The sequence below is a fragment of the Gekko japonicus genome, unplaced genomic scaffold (assembly GCF_001447785.1).
Source record: "Gekko japonicus isolate JY-2015 unplaced genomic scaffold, Gekko_japonicus_V1.1 scaffold40, whole genome shotgun sequence".
In the NCBI taxonomy this organism is placed as follows: Eukaryota; Metazoa; Chordata; class Lepidosauria; order Squamata; family Gekkonidae; genus Gekko; species Gekko japonicus.
The window spans coordinates 169,902-190,440 of NW_015172554.1; the positions used below are offsets into that span (position 1 = coordinate 169,902).

The 20,539-nt window shown below is 51.3% G+C and overlaps 1 protein-coding gene across 1 annotated transcript in view; it reads right to left on the bottom strand.

Moving 5' to 3' along the window:
• The window catches only part of FAM129B (family with sequence similarity 129 member B), a 137,770-nt gene that overhangs the window by 23,703 nt on the left and 93,528 nt on the right, over positions 1-20,539 (bottom strand). Inside the window, exons 3-7 of the mRNA XM_015421168.1 lie at positions 19,096-19,224; positions 17,278-17,383; positions 14,655-14,822; positions 5,248-5,363; positions 4,173-4,277 (exon numbers count right to left, since the gene is read on the bottom strand). Coding sequence (XP_015276654.1) covers positions 4,173-4,277; positions 5,248-5,363; positions 14,655-14,822; positions 17,278-17,383; positions 19,096-19,224 — 624 coding nt within the window. The remainder of the gene's footprint in view (positions 1-4,172; positions 4,278-5,247; positions 5,364-14,654; positions 14,823-17,277; positions 17,384-19,095; positions 19,225-20,539) is intronic.

Sequence of the window (20,539 nt, forward strand, 5' to 3'; positions counted from 1 at the left end):
CAGCCTATTTGCACACGAGGCCTAGGAACATCTTTTGTTTAAAGAAAGCAGATACGGGCGAAGTTGGAATCTGCATGGGCAAAATGTGACAGGGAGGTGCTACCAAAACCATGACCTTTTTTTTTTTTTTTTTTGCTCAGCCGCTCCTTCAGTTTAGCAGCCCATCAAGAGGCTGCAAATTTGAAGTCAGTTGCTGTCAGCAATAACGTTCCGCAACAAGTTGCTGCAGATTCACAGAAGCAGCTCTTTTGGGGGGGGGGGGGTGAGTATTGTGTGTGTATTTATACCTGGAAGTCATGGTTGACTTCTGGCGACCCCTAGTGGACCTTGGACATTTCAGAGAGGAGGAGGAGGAGATTGGATTTATACCCCGCCCTTCACTTGGAGTCTCAGAGCGGCTTACAAACTCCTTTCCCTTCCCCTCCCCACAACAGACACCCTGTGAGGTAGGTGGGGCTGAGAGAGCTCTGACACAAACTGCTCTTTCAGGAACAGCTGTGCCAGAGCTTGTGACTGACCCAAGGTCACATCAGCAGGCGCAAGTGGAGGAGTGGGGAATCAATCCCGGTTCTCCCAGATTAGAGTCCACACACTTAACCACTACACCAACCTGGCTTACTATTGCCTGCCTCTGTGTCCCAGCCCTGGTATTCCTTGGAGGTCTCTCATCCAAGTACTTGCCAGGTTTGGCCCTGCTTAGCTTCCAAGGTCTGGTGAGATTGGGCTTGCCTGGGCTATCCAGGACAGGGTTCACAGAAGAAACTCCAAACACAACCAAATGTTCCCTGTGTACACAGTGCACTGGATTCTAACAAACTCGAGTTCTGCTATGGCTTACGGCCACGATAGAACTTCAGCTGAACCAAGGGAGAGCTGGAAGTCTACCCCTGAGGGAGCAAGCCTGCCTGCCTGCCGAACTGTCAAGAGAGATTGTGAGCGCATGTCGACATAGAAAATAATACGTTGTAGAAAATACTTGACCTTGACTGTTTGTCGGATGCTCTGCCAGTTTCCTTTACTAAAGAAGGGACTGAATTGGCAAAACATGGGAGTTAACCAGAAGCTCTGTCTCGTTTGCGCTTTGGACAGTGTGCAGATTTTGATTCATTCTATTTATACCTTTCCCTTGGACTTTTCCTCTGTGAGGGTTTTCTGTACGCCACTTTGATACTGGATGGGAATAACTATATTGTTGTATTGAATGTCTTATATGGAATACTGGAAATAATTAATGCATTATAATGACACTTTGAGTATATATAATCGCTTTTTACTTTTGCCTTTATTGTCACAGCGCTGTATTTCACAGTGGTTGTGTTTGTGGTTGTGTTGTCTATGCTGTGATTCCTCTGGTAGTACTGCCTGCTAAGCATGCACACGGCCCTGCCAGTGAACAATGATCTAGAATCCACCAGAGATCTGAGAAGAGCTGAGGTAGGTCATGGTGGAGTTGGAGACCAACTAAGGAATGCACAAAACAGCAAAACAAGGGGAGGGCGCTTAACCAATGCACCCTCTAAGCGGTGGAGTCTTGTGAGCAAAAATTCTACTTTGTGAGCTACTGGCATTAAAGTTGTGAGCAAGCGATTGGGCTACTGCATCAATTAGTTTGCTCTGGAGCCGTCCTTCCTGAGCTAAGACAAAAATGTGTGAGCCAGAGGCTAAAAAACTGTGAGCTAGCTCACACTAACTCAGTTGAGAGGGAGCACTGCTCTCCGTTCCAAGAGAGTCATCCGAATGCAGGAAGCTGCTGTATACAGGGCCGGCCCCAGCTTATTTTGCACTCTAGGCAAGGATCCCTTCTTGCGCCCCCTGTGCCCCCCCCGGTCAGAGCCAGCGGGGGGTTGTTGGTGGGGGGCGAGTGCAGTTTGGCGCCCCTCATCAGGGCACCTGGAGAAGAGGCTGACCGGCAGGGCACTCACAAGCCGTTGCTTCCCCGGCCCTACTGTTGCAGCTGTCAGTCCCCGGCCGCGAGGAGGAGGAGAAGCGCTCTGCTGGGAAGCCGAGGGGGCAGGCAGGGAGAAGTTAGCCGGCCAAAGAGGTGGCGGGCAGCGGCAGGGGTTACCCGGCCATGGAAATGCATGTCTTTAGGTGGGGGGGGGGCTTTTGGTGGGGGGCAGGTGCAGTTTGGCGCCCCTAAGGGTTGGTGCGCTCTAGGCGAACGCCTAGTTCGGGAGCCGGCCCTGGCTGTATACAGATTCATGTCAAAGGTCCAGCTAGTCCACCAATATCCATTCAGAAGCCCCAATGGTCTGGGGTCTCTGCCCCAAGCCCTCCTTCCCAGAAGTCCTTTCTCTTGAGATGCTAGGAACGGAACCTCAGCCAAATACACGTGCTCCACCCACTGGATCCAACCTGCCCACCAGAAGGCAAGTATTTAAAGGAGATTTTTCTGCAGAGCTATTTTAAAAATAACTCTAATGGAAAGATCTCGATTAGTTTTCCAAATAAACTCCTGCCCAAGCGTGACATTCTGTGCCAGAATTATCTCACGGAGGGCTAAAAACATTTTCAATAAACATGGTCTCCGGGAGGGACAGGCCATGCTAAAATGGTCGGCCCTGTACCCCTGGCACGCTGACACTATGGAAGTTGGCAGGCCGGAGAGAGAGATGGACTGTTTGCACTGCAGTGACAGCCGAATTTCAAGAATAAAAGACAGCTTTGTTCAGTCTTGTCCTCTAGGTAACATGGGATTAAGAAGGGCGTGACTCAGAGTTGTATTAGTCAGCGAGACAACTGAATCAAAAGGAAGGCTTTGCACAAAAAGATAGTCGTGGCTCTGTGCCAAGGGAAGCCATATCTGAACATCCAGACTATGCCAATCAACACCGCCCACAGATTCTGCATAACTGATCCGGCTTCTCATAACCATGGGAGACAATCCAGGGACTCTGCCTCCTGGAATCCTCTGCCTCTGGAGAGATCTCCACACTGTGCCCATGCCGGCAAAGCTCACCTCCATAGTCAGAAGGATTAGTGACTCATTTAAGAAGTCTGAAGAAAAGCTAGGTTTGCCAGGTCTTACCTGGCTGCCAGCAGGGGTGCCCCTGCCCGGTCCTGGGATCTTCTCCTGCCCCACCCCAGCCAACACCTCCTGCCCCGTCCCAAAAGAGCCCCAATGTGCCCAGCTCGATGACATCACCCAGAAGTGACGTCATCACACCCGGCATGTCGTGCAGAAGATGCTCTAGCATCTGGGCGGAAAAGTCTATGATCACCATAGAGTTTTAACGCAAATGCTAGAGCGTCCTCCCGCACACATGCCTGGCACAATGATGTCACCTCTGGGTGATGTCATCATGCCAGGCATGTCAGGGCTCTTTGGGGGCAAGGCTCACCAACCAGCCAGCTGGCCGTCAGCAGATTGGGGGCCCCGAAAGCGGGGGGGGACCCCGCACCCATCGGGGGGATGGCAACCTTAGGAAAAGCTGCCTGTTGCCTGGAGTACCACCCCCATGCTGTCATGTGTTTCTCCAAACCATGTGACTAGCTGCCACTGGTATGTGTGGTAGCCACTTGGCAGAACATTAAGTCCCCAACACGGTGCCCATGGGATCCATGCAGCCCAACAACACCTCTCCTGGCACCTGCCAAGTATTTTTAGGAAGTGGTCGAGGGGGGTTGGTAGGACCTTTTCTCAGCAGGGCTTCTGGCTGGCTGTGCATATTTGTAAAAACTCACTCGGCAGCCTGTGCCACCACAGCACGACAATCTTCACTGTTTTAAACAATATGGTCATTTTGGAAGGCATTACGTTAAGCAGAGCTTCTGCCTGAAACGTTGAAGAGCTACTATTAGCATTATACATGACCTCACTCTCTACCATTTCATAGTTGGCTCCGCCTCCTGCAGCCACCATTTTGTAGCGGTGCCCACCACCTTGTGTCAGAATTTCAAAGCTGCCTGCAGGCTCACAAAGGTTGAGGGCTTCGTGGAGCAGAAATTACTCAATGGGGTTGCCATTTTCAGCAGCAGCCCCATGCTTCTTATAATGTGTACTTTCCAACCCTGAATTATATGCCAAGTGGGAAACTTTGTACTATACAAGTTTTCACTGGGCCAGTGGGTATTGCTCAGTTCCATCCAACTCCCAAGCACCCAGCAGAATGTCCACAGCAAAAATTCCCCCAGCCACGGGCCCCCCTGTGCCATGTACGACACGCACTCACCTGGATCCAAACTCTGTGCCTTTCCTGGGCTTTGCCCTTCAGCCGAGGACCGATCATGTTTTTCAGCTCAGGAAGGATTTCTTCCATCACCAAGTTGCTCAAGACCTGGAAGGACGAGTTGCACAGTTTTAGCGGGCACATGGTCCACAGACCCCGTTCCATCCTATCCAGCCAGTTTGGTGTAGTGGTTAAGTGTGCGGACTCTAATCTGGGAGAACCGGGTTTGATTCCCCACACCTCCATTTGCACCTGCTGGATGACCTGGGGCAAGCCATAGTCCTGTCAGAGCTGTCCTTGAAAAAGAGCAGTTTCTGTCAGTGCTCTCTCAGCCCTGCCTACCTCGCAGGGCATCTGTTATGGGGAGGGGAAGGGAAAGGAGATTGTAAGCCGCTCTGAGACTCCCTTGGGTTGTGAAGGGCGGGGTTTAAATTCCTTCTCCTCATCAGTGTAGGAGTGCCCACGGATGCCCTGGCACCCACCAATACCTTTTCTGGCACCCGCCAAGTGTTTTTAGGAAGTGGGCAGGGCCAGGTAAGGCTTTTTTTGCCCAAGGCATCTGATTGGCTGTGCAATTTTTTTTTAATGTTGCCTTGGCAGCAGCTGCTACCACCACACAAGGATCTACACTGTGCTACTGAAATTAAGCTGCGATAATAATTTTGTGGCTGGCCCCGCCTCCTGAGGTAGCCATTCCAAATGGGCCCAGCTGGGGACCCCCGTATTGGAGCGAGCTACCCTTGCCCAAAGCGGACATCAAGCCAAGCAGGTTTGCTGATCAAAGCTTTCTCTTGCAAAGCAAGGATCTTTTCACATTCACAGCTGGTAACTTAAACACCCCCACAGACCCACTCAGGGGCTGTAATTTCAGCCGAGCATGAACTAGAAGGGTGTGCTATTGACACTGATGCACTTGCAAATGAACCAAAACACAGCCGGATTTGCCTTTAACTTTTTCTCCTGCTGTAAAGAGGAAGGAGGCTCTGGCAGGCCTCTCCCTTCCAGCAGCTCGCCTGATGTCTACCAGTTCCCTCAATCCTTAGCTTTCCCACTTCCCCAGCCCCCCTCCTAATCTTACCTGTGCTTCATTGCCACAAAGCATGTCCCAGGTGCCATACTGCTCCTTGGACTGGCGGTACATGCGGACGGCATCCGTGAAGGCAGGAGCTTCGACCTTGGAGTCCTCTGGGATTCCTGGAAGAGAAGAACAAGTGGGCTGAATACATTTGGGAGAGGGGGAGAACTGGGATTTAATTCAGTGGTCCTGCTAAGGTTGCTAGAATGTCAGGCCAATCAGGCATTCCCATCGTGAACAGGTACAAGGGGTGCTAAAGGACACAGTCCCACCTGTACCTTTCTACTGCTGCCAAGCAAGGCTCCCTCTAAGTTGTGGAGTCTTGTGAGCAAAAATTCTACTTTGTGAGCTACCGGCATTAAAGCTGTGAGTGATTTGGCTCCTGCAGAAATGAGTTTGCTCTGGAGCCATCCTTCCTGAGCGAAGACAAAAATGTGTGAGCCGGAGGCTAAAAAACTGTGAGCTATCTCACACTGACTCAGCTTCGAGGGAACACCGCTGCCAAGTCACGGCTGCTCTGCATCCCGCCCCCTGGTGGCCGTGAACACACAAGCAAGCCACTGGCACAGAGACGCTGTGGGGACTGGGCACATTTTGCCAAGCGACAAATGCAACAGAAAGAAATCCTGACAACGGAGCAGTAGGAAAATCCACATGGCAAGCTGTTGTGCACCACATAATGCACAACTACTGCCACATGGCACCCTCTGCAGGAGCATCTGTATGGCAGCTCCTCCCCACCGGTCCACTAGAGCAAAGAATTTGCAGCACAAACCAAAGCAGCACAGGAAAGAGTTAATGCGAGGCTAGAATTTGGCGCCTGCCTGCCTGGGTCAGGAAACTCGGCTTAAATCCACTGAGGAGACATCTGGAAGCACAAGCGGCCGGAAGTGAGGTCTAAAAAGGAAATTGCCACATTTGGGGAAAGGGGGGATGGGGGGAGGGAAAGTGACTAAAAATAATAAGACCGGATGAATCACAGACAGCACAGTATTGCTAAACTGTAAACACCCCCATGGGGAGAAGGAACCATGCTCCGTACTGTCGCTACTTTCACGGCCACCCAAGGTTCCCTCGGAGTGATTCACAGGAAGAGCAGATCCCAAAGAAGGGAAAAATCTGGAAGCCCTGAGAATACAGAGAGAGAGAGATCTACAGGAGGCTTCCCCCTCTGGGACGGTGGGGTTTTTAGCCAGGCAACTGCCCGATCCTGCAGGGGAGCCGGGGAGAGGGACCAGGTTGCAGCCGCAAGATTTACAGCAGTGGCGTGACCCGCTCAGCATACCTCCTTTCACATCAGGAGAAACACGAGGCACTGACTTTCCAGCTCCGTTTTCAAACCCAGAATTGGCAGCAAGTGCGGTGGAACTGGAAAATCAGGAGGGGAGGTGGGCAAAGAACACTCTCTCCTTTCAGAAGCAGGCCACACTATGCCTTGGCTTCTCAGCAAGGCGCTAGGAAGAGAATAATACACACGGACATAGGCTACTGTCTTAAAGAACACAGGAGACAGTTTGCTTCTGGGCAAAGAGATGCCAGAAGCATTGGAGAGGACAGATTTCTCTCTCGGTCACGGAGAAGGAATAACTCAGAACGGGATCAGGATTCTCGAGGTTACAGCACTATTTTGTCTGCCAAGCAGACTCTCAGGCAGGCTCCAGATGTTGCAGCTAAAGTGTGCATGTGAGAGGCATGAAATTCTATGCAGAGTCTTCCTTGATTCCTCCTCTCCCCCCCCCCTTCCCAGTCCATCATCACTTCTCTCAGCTTCAAGGCTCTGGGCAATCAAACGCAAGGTGTGCAGGAGAGGAAAAATCCTGACAGACAGCGTTCCTTTTGGAAACTGCTTCTGTTTTGGCAGATGAGAAATGTGGGCATCCAACCCTGGATCAGCTCCAAAACCCACGTGCCCATTTCTCGGCCATAAATCGGCAGCAACAGGGCACACTCAGCATGTACAAAGCTCCCAGCTGAAGTCTCTTTTTAAGGATTTCTGGGGTGGAAAACATTCTGGAGCCATGCCAGCAAAATCCTTCACAGGGCTTCCAATTACTCCCCCAAAGGCACCTCAAAGAAGCTGCCAGTCAGAGAACGTCCAAAGAGGAGTGCCATCTTCTTGAACGGGTACTTTCTCATGGGGAGGGAGCTGACCCTTTTCCAGGAAGAAACACTCCACAAACCTCCTGAGACGGTACAGTCCCACCCAAGCAGGAGCCTATGACAGACTACTCTCCGTGGCCGAGCATCTGCTTGGCATGCAGAAGGTCTCAGGTTCAGTCCCCAGTATCTCCAGTGGAAAAGATCTGGCAGTAGGTGATGTGCAAGACCTCTGCCTGAGACCCTGGAGAGCGGCTGCCAGTCTGAGTAGACAAGACTGACCTTGATGGACCGAGGGTCTGACTCAGCAGAAGGCCCTTTCATGTGTTTACGTGTTCAAGATCCCAATAGGCTGGAAGATCAAGTGGGCTGGAAAACAGATCTAGCCAAGAAGCTGAAAAGCCACCACAGATCAGATACAGGACTATCTGTACTGCATGAGTGAACTGCACCCAACCACGGTATTTGGTTGTTTTCATTCTGGAGAAAGTCAAACAAGATTCTAGCCCTCAAGGCTGAAAGCCTGCAGGCAGTTCCTGCAGCCCAAGCGAGACATTCTTGGCTTCGTTCCACCACCGATCTCTAGATACCCAACAAGATGCTTGATAAGAGAAGCCCAGTGGTTGATGAAGTGGTTGACCCAGTCTGGGATGGCACCAAACCATGTGCCCCCATACTTGAAAGCTGCAGGCCCCCCGTTCAGGCATACACCGCAATGTATATAGGCTGCAATATGCTAGTTCTGCCAGGAGATGAACTAATTCCACACATCTGGAATCGAAAACCAGAGCTCTACAAACAACCACATGCCTTGCGTGTAAAAGGCCTTTAGTTCAAGACTCAGATAAAAGATCTCAGATAGGAAGGCTTAGAAAAAGATCCTCCTCTGTCCCAGCCTCTGGAGAGCCACTGCCCTTCAAGCAATACTGAGCTAGAGAGAGAGAGAAATGGTCTGATGCTGTCAGGCAGCATCACATGACACTTGCTATCGAAATCCAGGAGTGAAGGAGAGGGTCTCTCTCAAATGAACTTAATATGTTAGGGTGCCAAGACACCCCCCCCCCCATAAGAGCCCTGCTGGATCAAGCCAGAGGTTCACCTGGTCCAGATGACAAACATGCTGCTGCACCCCAGCAGCCTCTATTCTGGGGTAGACTGCACCCTGCACATGAGGTTCTGTTTAGCCAAAGTTTATACTCATTGAAAGAGTCATTAATTTGTCCATCACTACATCCAGTGTCGATGAGTTCCGTAAGTTAATTATGTACCGCCATGTGATGCAAGCAAGTTAAAGAAGAAGAAAAGAAGAGATTGGATTTATACCCCAAAGGAGTCTCAGAGCAGTTTACAATCTCCTTTCCCTCCCCTTCCCAACAAGAGACACCCTGTGAGGTAGGTGGGGCTGAGAGAGAACAGCTCTGAAATGTGACTAACCGAAGGTCACACCAGCAGCTGCATATGAAGGAGTGGGGAATCAGACTCCGTTCTCCCAGATTAGAGTCCGTGCTCCTAACCACTGCATGAAACTGGCTCTCGGGGCGAGCCCCCGCTCCACATATCCCCCCCCCAGATAAAACGGTTGGGCTTTAAAGTCCAGAAGTGGAAGAGGCACGAGCGCTCCCTTCTTGCTCGAAAGCCAGGCACCCAAACTCTCTCTTGCAGCCAACGCCCAGGGAAGGCAAGACAAGGCAGACCCGGCCCTGGGATCGGCCTCATCAGTCTCACACACCTGCCGTTTGACCTCGGTTGAGCAACAGCCATCCTAGTGCCTGGTTCCAAAAGGAAGGTGGCAAGGAGCCATCTCAGCCAAGCGTTTCATTCGCCTTCATGGCAAAGAAAGGCATTAAAAGGGGGGGGGGATGCACCGAAAAGGAAACACCCAAATGCTACAGCTCGGAGGGGGAGGAAAAGGACAGTTCGAACACCGTGAGCTGGGTGGGGGCCTCTGCCCAGCGGGAGGTGGGAAAGAAATCCCAGAGGTAGGTTCCCCCCACCCCCCGGGGACAGGGGAGGTTTGCTCACAGCAAGATATTTTAATGCTCCCCCGCCAGCATTCCACGCAGGCCCGGGAGCAGGAAGCCAGCCAAGGGAGGGATGGAGCTGGATGGGTGGGAACCACTGAACATACAAATGCCACCCACTGCCAAGGAATGCCCCACCCCAGGCATGGCAAAAGGCCTGGCCAGTAGAGGGCCTTCCCATTCTCTGAGCAGTTTCCAAGGCCCGCAAAGGAAGGGGAAGGTGTACCACCAGGTAGGGCACAGTTCCTTCGAGAGGCAGCGAAAGGGGAGGCAGCTGTTGGTAAGAGGCCCCGGCAGTCTAGATTCAAGTACATGAAGAAAAATATTCAAACTTCTGAGGTCCAGAATGGGCCTAAACACACCCCACCCAATCTTACTTATCAACCAGGATCATCCGGGAGAACAAACCCTCAGGTGCCACTCAGACACCTCCTCAATCACACCCTTGTCAATTAGAGAGACTAAACCTGGGACAGGTCTGGTGCTGCCTGGCTACAGACCCCCAGGGGCAAGGAACATGGAGGAACCAACTTAAATTCCCACTCGTTGGGAGTATTAGCCTCCCAGGCAGCGTAAAACTGAGTTAGCCCATCTCCAAACTTAACAAGAGCGGAGATCACTCCTAGTCAGGAGGAAGAATTTTAGGATGGGGCAGCCTATCTAGAAGGGGGCAGTTGGTGTGTTGACCTAGTTCGGCTAGAACGCTTATGCCTTTGATAACCGGATTGTGGGGTAAACTGCTTAGAGGTATGATGCTGGGCCCCTGAAGGGTTAGCATAGCGGTAATCCCACTGGTAAGGGTGCCAGGGCTGCTGTACAAACGGCCCCTGCTTGAATTGGGATGGGTCTGGTTGTGACACCCCCATTGACTTAGCCATCTGCTTGTTTTTCTTTATCAGGGACAGCATCTCGTCAGTCCTGGTAGAGAAGAGCGTCGAACCCTCAAAAGGTAAGTCCTCAACCTTGTGCTTGGTCTCTACAGGCAATGCCGTTGATCTTAACCAAGCATGGCGTTTGAGTACAATAGAACTCGCCGTGGCATGCGCCACAGAATGCCGACCTGCATTAATCTGCCGCTTCGAGAGTTTGATGGCCTCGGTATGCAGGGAGCTGCGGTGGCTCAAGTGCTTAAGACGCTGAACTACAGGCTGTGGAAGGTCAGTAGTTCAGCAGTTCGAGACCCGGGTTGCCGCATGACGGAGTGAGCTCCCGTCTCTAGTCCCAGCTCCTGCCAACCTAGCAGTTCGAAAGCAAGAAATTGCAAGTAGATAAATAGGTACCACTTCAGTGGGAAGGTAACAGCGTTTCGTGCACCTTGGTGTTTAGTCATGCTGACCACATGACCACGGAAACGTCTTCGGACAGCGCTGGCTCTTCGGCTTTGAAACAGAGATGAGCACCGCAACCCAAGAGTCAGACTCGACTGGCTTTCGAGCAAGGGAACTTTTACCTTTACCTTTATGCAGGACCTTAGCAAGGGGCCACTCGTCCTCGGGCAGAAGCTCCAGGAACAGCAAGAGCCTCTCCCACGAGAAAAGCTGACAGCCGGCCATGATGGTCTCATAGTTGGAAATCTTGAACCCCCAACACAGAAGAATATAATTGCCATCCTAGGACATCCAGGTTTCATTCTTCTCTGTCCATGGAAGCGAAGTTGTAAGCCTGACGGCCTTTAGGTTGCACCTCCTGCCTCACCAGAAAAGATGGTGGGGGATGAGTTGTTAAATAGTTAAAGGGCTCCTTCTTGACTCTGTCAATATGTCCCACTTTTCTAGATGTGGGTTGGAGGGATGCAGGCTTTTGCCAGAGTTCCTGCGTAAGGTCCTCAAGATCCTCTAACACTGGGAATGCAATAATACTAGGGGACTCCAAACAGAGGTGACTCGATATCTTGTCTTTTGCTTTGTGTTCTATTTCAAGGGACTGGTCGATATGAATTATCTCTTCCCCATACATACGGAGGTCTTCCATAGGAAAGGTTGGAGAGGGCTTGCCCACCCTCTCGTCCTGACTCAGATCCAATGTAGTGTCGGATCTGTCAGATTCAATGGCAGCAACGTCTCCCTTCACAGCAGGTATAGGAGAATGAGGCCTACAGGAAAACATTGCTGAAGGCAGACATGAGGAAGCCTGATGAGGGTAAGGACATAAATTTGTATCCCTGGGATGAGTGACATTGTAACACCACTCTTCCAGATAACCTGGAGACATCATGTACAGGTGCGATAGCCATCACGTAGGTGGTTGAGGCTGAGACCATGGAACCATTGCTGTTTGCTCCCGTTCAGAGTCATACGGGACTTGACGGTTAAGCCCGCTTCTACTTCCCCATCCGAGATTGGAAGAAGAGGGGTTCTCAAACCCAGGGATGGAGTCCTAGCGTTATCCTGAGGAGTTGGAGTAGGCTCAGGAGTGTGAACGGGGCATGTTTGGTGTAGTGGTTAAGTGTGCAGACTCTAATCTGGGAGAACCGGGTTTGATTCCCCACTCCTCCACTTGCACCTGCTGGATGACCTTGGGCAAGCCATAGTTTTGTCAGAGCTGTTCCTGAAAAGGGCAGTTTCTGTCATAGCTCTCTCAGCCCCACCCACCTCACAGGGTGTCTGTTGTGGGGAGGGGAGGGGAAGGGAAAGGAGTTTGTAAGCTGCTCTGAGAATCCTTTGGGCAGTGAAGGGCGGGGTATAAATCCAATCTCTTCTTCTTCTCTTCTTCATGTTGTTGAGACACAGATTTCCATTTGCCCTTATCCTTGGACTTGGTCTTTGCCCTCTGAGCTGGTGGCTTGGAAGAGGCACGATGAGCCGGAGGGGAGCACAACCTGAATTGGACCCATTGCAACATGGATCTGGGAATATGGGGGGGAACACTGAGCCCTTCACCCAAACAAAACATGCATAGGTCGTGTTTGTCGGTTTGGGTCATCTTCGCCCCACAATGGGTGTGTTTTTTGAAAAGGGCTTTCCGAGCCATAGTACAAACTTGGAAGCCAGAACAACCCCAGCGAACCAGGGAAGCAATTCCTCACCAATGCGGGGAAAAACTGGAAACTCAAAAAAACCCGGCAACCTTCTCCTTTGGCAGCAAAAGAGGAACTGAGGGTGGGGCAATGCCACTTGGGAGCCTGTGGTCCCTGGGTGGGAGCAAGTTTCTGGCTCCAGTGTGCAGCACCCCATGGAGGCTTTTAGCTGTAAAAACCTCCCCAATGGCAGGCCTGCTCATGCACAGTCCCCACGTGGGGAAGACTGATGATGAAAGGCATGGCTCAGTAGAGGTCTGAACCCAGCTCTCCCCTGTCAAGAGTAAAAACTGTAGAACGATTGGGAAGACACAAGGGGTTCAAATCCGGGAGAAGGGCTAGGGAAAGTGCAGGGCACATCCGTGAGGGGGTGTCGTCCCCAGGGCCCCCCGACAGCTATGGGCCTGAGGACAGAATGGGAGGAAACATGTTCTCAGAAAGCAGAACTACCTTCCAGAGTTCACTGGCAAAAGATGTGGGGACAACCACTCTGCCAGATGGTTTAGAAGGGGATGAGACAAATCCATGGAGGAGAATTCCCTTGATGGCTACTGGAACCTCCAGAGGTTGTATGCCTCCAGATGTCAGGGGGGGCTGTTGCCTTCCTCTCTATCTTGTGGGCTTCCCTAAGGCATCTGTGATTGGCCACTCTAGGAGATCGGAAGCTGGACTTCATGAACCCTTGGGATGACCCAGGTGGGTTTCTCTCATATTCCAGGATGCCCTGTGAGCTCTGTGGCTGCACAAGGAGAGTTCAACAAATGCCTGGCCGGTCCATTGAAAAGGCACGATCCAGTCTGCTGTTCTCCCCACAGCCAGGTTATTACCACAGGGGCTAAGCCAGGAAGTTCTTTGAGAGGGAGGGTAACCTGAGGCCCGGGAGCATTTCCTGCAGACTCCCCTCTTCCAGATATTGCCAGCTCTGCTGACCTTCCCCTGCCCCTGCCCACCATCTGGACCCGAGCAATTCAAACCAGGGTTGGCATTCCTCCCCGGGGATCTGGACACCACCTGCTGAATGAACCAGCACGGTCAGTCCTTGGACTCAGGCCGCATTGGCTACATGCCGATTTCACTTTCGTGCCATCTTTTGAACCATCAGAGGCACGTGATGCAAACCGTTGACAAAGAAAACCCAGGGGTGTGACTGCAAGACATTCCATGCCCCACGGGTAATGGTTTTGGGCATTGCTCTGTTTTCTTTTAAACCAGTTCCTTAAAATAAGCAGCAGGCTGTTTAAACACAAGTAAACGTACAGCTTGGGATGCAGCCATGGGGAAAAAGCCTCTCTTGCTTCACCTGCTGCTTAACTCCCACCCCCAAACTGTCAGAAGTCTCAGCTTGCTGCATCAGATATTGTTTCCATCAGAATTTAAACAAAACAAAAAAAGGACCAGCTGGACCTTGCTGACCCAGCCATTTCCCACATGAGGCAAAGGGGGACAGCTGCTTTCCGAGACGCATACAAACATCTGCAAAGGGCTGGCAAAAAGAAACTCTGCGCCCACAGCGAGTGGAGGTTCTTCGTGCATGGTGCCATGTGCCAGGAAGAGAGACTGCAGCATAAAAAAAAGTAATCTGAAAGTCAGCTTCTAAAAACAGAGGCACCCTGGACGGAGATAGGGAAGACCCAAGTGCAAATCCCCACTAGTTCATTGCAAGACTTTGGGCCAGGTTGTTTCAAAGGATGTCGTATCTTGGAACCAGCCAGGGGTACATGCCTCCAGGCTTCTCATGAGCCCACACTCATCACACACATCACTGAGATCTTTGGAATATTTCATAATTAGTGTCACATGAGTTAGCACGGTAACGACAGCCCTGTTGGGTAGGCAAGTATCACCATCAGGATCTAGGCGGAAAGGCTGAGCACAGCTTGCTCAAGACCATCGGTGAGAGTTTGTGGTGGAGGAGAGATTTGAATGAGGGACCCTCCAGATCTCAGCCTGTCCTCATAACCACCACACCACCCCAATGCCCTAGATTTCTATGCAGAAATGGGATAAAAATCAGCACAGGATAGGCCACACAGTACACATGGCAAGTGCACAATTCAGAGTCAATTGGGGGCTCATCTGCATTTCTGTCCAGCGGTTTTAAAAGTTAAGGATCTGGAACTTTTACACTTCTACCCCCTTTCCCTCTAGATGGAATTCTAGAGACGTTTCACATAGCCCCCCCCCCCCCCACAATACACAAGACAGCCTCTTGAAACAGAGAAGGGAGAGCAAACGGAAGTGCTACAGCCCTTCTAAAGAGGGGGGCTCCACTGTACCGTTGTTGCAGTGGCGCACGCAGTCCTGGAAGACGGCCCGCCACTTCTCGTGCTCCTTGCCAGTCATCACACAGAAGTAGTAGTGGCGGGCATAAGGGTGCCAGAGGATAAGCGGGAACTGGGTGGGGCACTTCAGTATGGCGGCATTGCCAGATTTGGGCGCAGGACCTGAAGAGGAAAGACAAAATATGTGAGTGGCAGGAGGTGAAGAAACCCTGCCATGATTCCAAATACTGTATCCTCATTTTCAAAACGCATCACACAGTTCAGTCTGTTCTGGAAAAGACAGCAAAACAAAGCTTGACTTTACAGCACTGACCCCCCCCCCCCCAGGCAGAGGCTGCCTGTTGTGTCACAAAACAAGTCACTGCTTTGGCCTTCCATCATCCTACAGCCAATCAGTGGCTACTCCTGCTGCATTTTGGCATCATCTCTGCTGATGCTAAGGTTAATAGAATTACTTAGCGTCCAAACAGGCTAGCAATTGCATCTCTGCAGGCCACGGCTTTAGGAAACCAATCAAGGGCAGCATCGTGGTAGGCAGCCACCTCAAAGGACAAGCAATTCTGCCGTACTGCTGAATAAGCCGGAATCAGTCCAATCACTCTCAAGGTAACATGGTTGCCAGTCCTCAAAGGAGGCTGCCTGTTGCCTCACTGCATGAGTCACTGCTCTGGTCTTGCCCAATTAGGAGGCACCATCCAGACATAAATTGGAGCTGCAGTGGTTAAGACGCTGAACTGTAGGCTGTGGAAGGTCGGTAGATCAGCAGTTCGAGACCCGAGTGTGCCACATGACAGAGTGAGCTTCCGTCTCTAGTTCCAGCTCCTGCCAACCTAGCAGTTCGAAAGCAAGAAATCGCAAGTAGATAAATATGTACCACTTCAGTGGGAAGGTAACAGCGTTCCATGCGCCTTGGTGTTTAGTTATGCTGGCCACATGACCACGGAAATGTCTTCGGACAGCGCTGGCTCTTCAGCTTTGAAACGGAGATGAGCACCGCAACTCTAGAGTCAGATTCGACTGGCTTTAGAGCTTACCTTTACTTTACCCAGACATAAAAGATTTCCATCAAGTCCATATTAAAGCAGTTTAGCTGCATGTCTCTCACACAAAAAGGGGAAACTGAACAAAACTTGGAAGGGCCTGCAGCCACGGGTGCAAGGGACACAGCGGCATTGGGAATTGACAAGCTGCCGGCCTATCTCTACAACAGGAGAGTAAGAGTTTTTTGCCACGTGCCAGGAAACCCGCAGATGAGCAAGCCATCTGAATTCCACTGTCAGTGGCAAGTTTCCAGAAGGCAGACGGAGCAGAAACATCTGGAAAGCTGATGGTCAGAGAGACACAGACATTGCAACATGAGCTTAGTTCAAGGCTGCTAGATGGCATCTCAAGCAGATATGGTCCAAGTGGTGCCGTGAGAGAGGGTGTCGGGATGAAGGACTTAAGAAGTTGAATCAGTATAGTCCTGCAGAGACAGAACTCTAGATGAGGCAGACTTCTGGCCTGACCCAGCCATTTCCCACAGGAGGTGAAGGGGAACAGCTGCTTTTTGAGAGGCATGCAAACATCTGCGAGAGAGTGAGATCCCTTCTGTGCCCAAGGGCCGCGGCTCTCATGACAGTGGCGGAGAATCCAGAAGTGCACTTTGCCACACAGACCACGCTTGGGGTCAGGCTGAACGGCAGAATTCCGGCCAGCTGCCCCTGCCCTTACCTAACCTGCTACACCAGTCTGCCCCTTAATGAGTACTCTTGTACTGGTTGCTTTTGCTAATTGTCGCAACCACTTCCCCTCTCAGGGCTCTCATCCTGAAGAGAGGATCTCACGTCAAGTGGGAACCTGCTGTTCCCGGCCAGCTTCTGTCCAACAATATTTTTTTTCATTTTTAGTTCCTGGGGTTTTTTTGGGGGGGGGGGAAGGGATGCCCTCACCTGACCTCAGTACTCACACTCTCAAACACAGACTCACATCAGAACTTGTGGATGCACTAAGAGCTGTTTGGCTGGGCCCTTTCTCCCCAAGAATGAGAGTGGTGATGCACTAGAGCCCTTCCCGAAAGCCCCCCAGCCTAGAGTGGGTCTCAGACCTAAAGCAGGGCAACAGCCTTCTTCCCCACCAGCACTGCCCTGGTCCTTAAATCTGCCTCCAGAGAAGCAGACACAAGAACACAAGAAGAGCCCTGCGAATCAGACCGGTGGTCCATTTGGTCCAGCACCTGGTTGCATATGGTGGCCAACCAGTTCCTCTGTAGGGCCAACAGCAGGGCACAGAGGCCGAGGCCTTCCCTTGAGGTTGCCTCTTGGCACTGGGATTCAGAGGTTGACTGCCTCTGAACATGGAGGTTCCCCTTAGTCACCTTAGCTAGTAGCCGCTGATAGACCTATCAACTGTGAGATGCTGGGGAAAGCAAAGCCTTTCGGAAGCTGTAAACCAACTCACTCCAGAAAAGAAATATAGATTCTGCTCTAGCACCAGGAAGTTTGCTCAGCTAACATCTGCCTGGAAAGAGATATTTTCAGCAACTGCTTTATGCAGTACGGAGACAGCCAACCCAAGGTGCTTTTCCAGCTGTAGCCAGCTGACCACAATCGTCTGAAGGACTCAGGAGCGTGCTCACCTGGCAGGCTGTTGTTGGTCAGTTCCAGATACTGCTCCAGGGAGGTGAGAACTTTGTAACCGGCATTGTTGAGTAGGATTCGGGGCTGCAGCCCCCTCTCATAGGCCTGGAGAAGAGGAAAAAGTCCCACACATGTTGTTTCACGATTCTAATGCCTCTTAAAAGGAAAACTGGCACCCAAGACAGTAGCCTGGAGAAAGGGCCACCTACAGCTGGAGAAAGCTCTCAAAGTTTGCCGACCAGAAGGACAGGATACGGGCCTCAGGTCCTCTGTTCCAATGAAATCTCGGCTTTGCACAAAACATCCCTGTATTTTGCAATTGCATAGTGAAGGAAATAAATATGTCAAAAATGGAGATTGATGGGCAGATGTTTCTTTAATTGTGAAGCTCCACAATTAAAGATACATCTGTCCATCCATCTCTAATTCTGACATATTTTGACATATTTATTTCTTTCACTATGTTTCCCCCTGGAATTAAACCCAAACAAATGGTAACCATACAAACTAAGTTTGTTATTCCTCCTTGGTCCTTGAATCTGTTCAACATCCTCATTATGTTGTGTGTGAATTTACTGCTCACCCTCAACCTACATGTATAGCCCATACATTTCACGTTTCCATTTCATTGTATCTGAAGAAGTGTGCTTGCACACAAAAGCTTATACCTTGACTCAAACTTTGTTGGTCTTAAAGGTGCCACTGGACTCAAACTTTGTTCTAACTATTACGATATATCTGAAGAAGTGAGCAGCGACTCATGAAACAAATTTTGTTAGTCTTCAAGGTGCTACTGGACTCTTGCTGTTTTCGACTGCTACAGACAAACACGGCCACCCATCTTGATCAGTGCTCATTCTGAATGCCCGTTAAGTAAAACATTCCTTCTAGACATCTCCCTTTGCTCTCCTTTGAATGGAGAGATGCCAAAGTCATCGTTTGCCTGGTAGTGGTGGTTAGGGCTGCCACGCCGCGGCGGGGGATCCGTGCATCTTCACAGGATCCCTGCCGCGGGGGACAGCGATACGCGTTGCACCGCCGTCGCCAGGATGTGACGCTATGCGTCGCTCTGGCAACGGGACTCCAAACAGCCCCGTTGCCAGAGCGACGCGTAGTGTCACATCCTGGCGACGGCGGTGCAATGCGTATCGCTGTCCCCCGCGGCAGGGATCCTGTGAAGACGCACGGATCCCCCGCCGCGGCTTGGCAGCCCTAGTGGTGGTGGTGGTAGAAAGTGCTGACAAGTCACAGCTGACTTATGGCGACACCGTAGGATTTTCAATGCAAGAGACACTCAGAGGTGGTGGGTCATTTCCTGCCTCTGCGTTGCAACCGTGGTACTGCTTGGTGGTCTCCCATCCAAATACTAACCAAAGCCAACTCTGCTTAACTTTTCAAGGTGTAACGAAATCAGGCTAGCCTGGGCTACCCAGGTCAGAGCACAGGTGCCAGAAAGCCTTGGGCTGGCTCTGCTGGGACCAGATACACAACTACAGGTTTTGTGAGCACCAGTCTTCAAAAATGGGGATGTTGACAGAAAAACTAAGCAAGGCACTCCAGCCCACCAGCACCTTCTACCCTGCACTGCCAGCTAGGCCAAATGGAGAGATTCAAAGCAAACCTCTCCCCAAGTGCTCCTCCTCTTTGAGCAGCTATCGCGGGAGGCCTCTTTGGAAACACAAGAGAACGCAACAAGTGCTCAAGTACCACAGCTACTGGGGTCCTGATAAGATGGCGCCTCTGGGCACACAGATTCCCTCCTCTTCCCACCGGCAAGCACAACGTGCCCTTTGTCAGTAAGGATGGAAGCGGCTCACCAGTTTGTTTTCATAGAGCACCAATCCGTAATTGTGCAGCACAACACTGTAGCGGTTTCTCCACTTCTTGTTTTCTTCCATGTACTGGAAAAGATTTCCCGAGAAGATGGTGCGGTCCTCCAGTGGAACCTGGTGAAAGAAGGGGGGGGGATACTCAGAGAACGCTGTGCGCAAAGAGAAACACCGGAGTGGCAAGGAGAACCCAAGATGGATTCTGCACAGAATCTATCACTCAACAGGACTGTCACTGCCGGACTCTTCAAAGTCCCTTCTGCTAGCTTGAGAACATCGACCTCCAATAACAGGGTGGCAGTGCCTGTTAAGTCCGACGCTTAACAAAATGGTCAGAGAGTGATTTCAGCAAAACTCAGGTTTATTTCAGCTCGACGATCACTTCTCTAACACGGTACAACTTCTGATAGCCCGAACAGCTATTCCATTGCAGCTGCTCGGTATTTAAACATTCCGGGCTAATGTAGCCACACCTACTATACACATATCAACCTATCAGGTTGAGCGAATAAAGGCCAATCACAAACGGTCCCGCTCCCGGTCTGTTTGAATGTGATTGGTTGCATTTGTCTTCGGCTTGCATCCCTGCTGAAGACGAAGCTTTACATTGCTTCCTTATGAGATGATTCACATTCATCTTAATGCATTCATGGCAGCATCTGAATACATTACAAATCCCTCCCCCCTAAGCAAATACAGTCATGAACAATCATAATCGCTTAGGTAGGTGGGTGCACGGCGATTTCTCTGAGACCTTCTCGGTGGACTAGGCTCAGGGTACATTTCTGTCAGTGGCACTCCGTTTGACTCTGGGACCGCAGAGTCAGGAACACTTCCGTCCAATTCTACTGGTTCAAGAGTAGGGGTCTGCCCTGCCTCAGGAACAGCACTGATGCCCTCAGGCCCATCAGTACTCACCTCCTGTGGAGGTCTGGGAAGGTCCTCGGGGTCTAGGGACTCAGCTGGCAGCGCGTTGGGACGGTCAGTTGCCCACCGCTGCCTCAACTGGTCTATGTGCCTACGCCACTTGCGACCATCAGCAAGACGTACCACATACATTCGTGACCCAAATCACCTCCTGTGGAGGTCTGGGAAGGTCCTCGGGGTCTAGGGACTCAGCTGGCAGCGCGTTGGGACGGTCAGTTGCCCACCGCTGCCTCAACTGGTCTATGTGCCTACGCCACTTGCGACCATCAGCAAGACGTACCACATACATACGCGAATAACAGCGTTGCTAAACGGTGACCCAATATCTCGGCCGGGCTGCGGCCGGTCGCCGAACAAGGGGTAACATGTTGTCTCAACAAGAATGAAGCAAGTTTCACCCCCCCAATCACCACATACCAGCTTTGCAAGGGCCTCTTTGGTCGTCCTGACCATTCTTTCTGCCTGGCCATTTAATGCCGGGTGGAACGGGGCTGCTGTCATATGC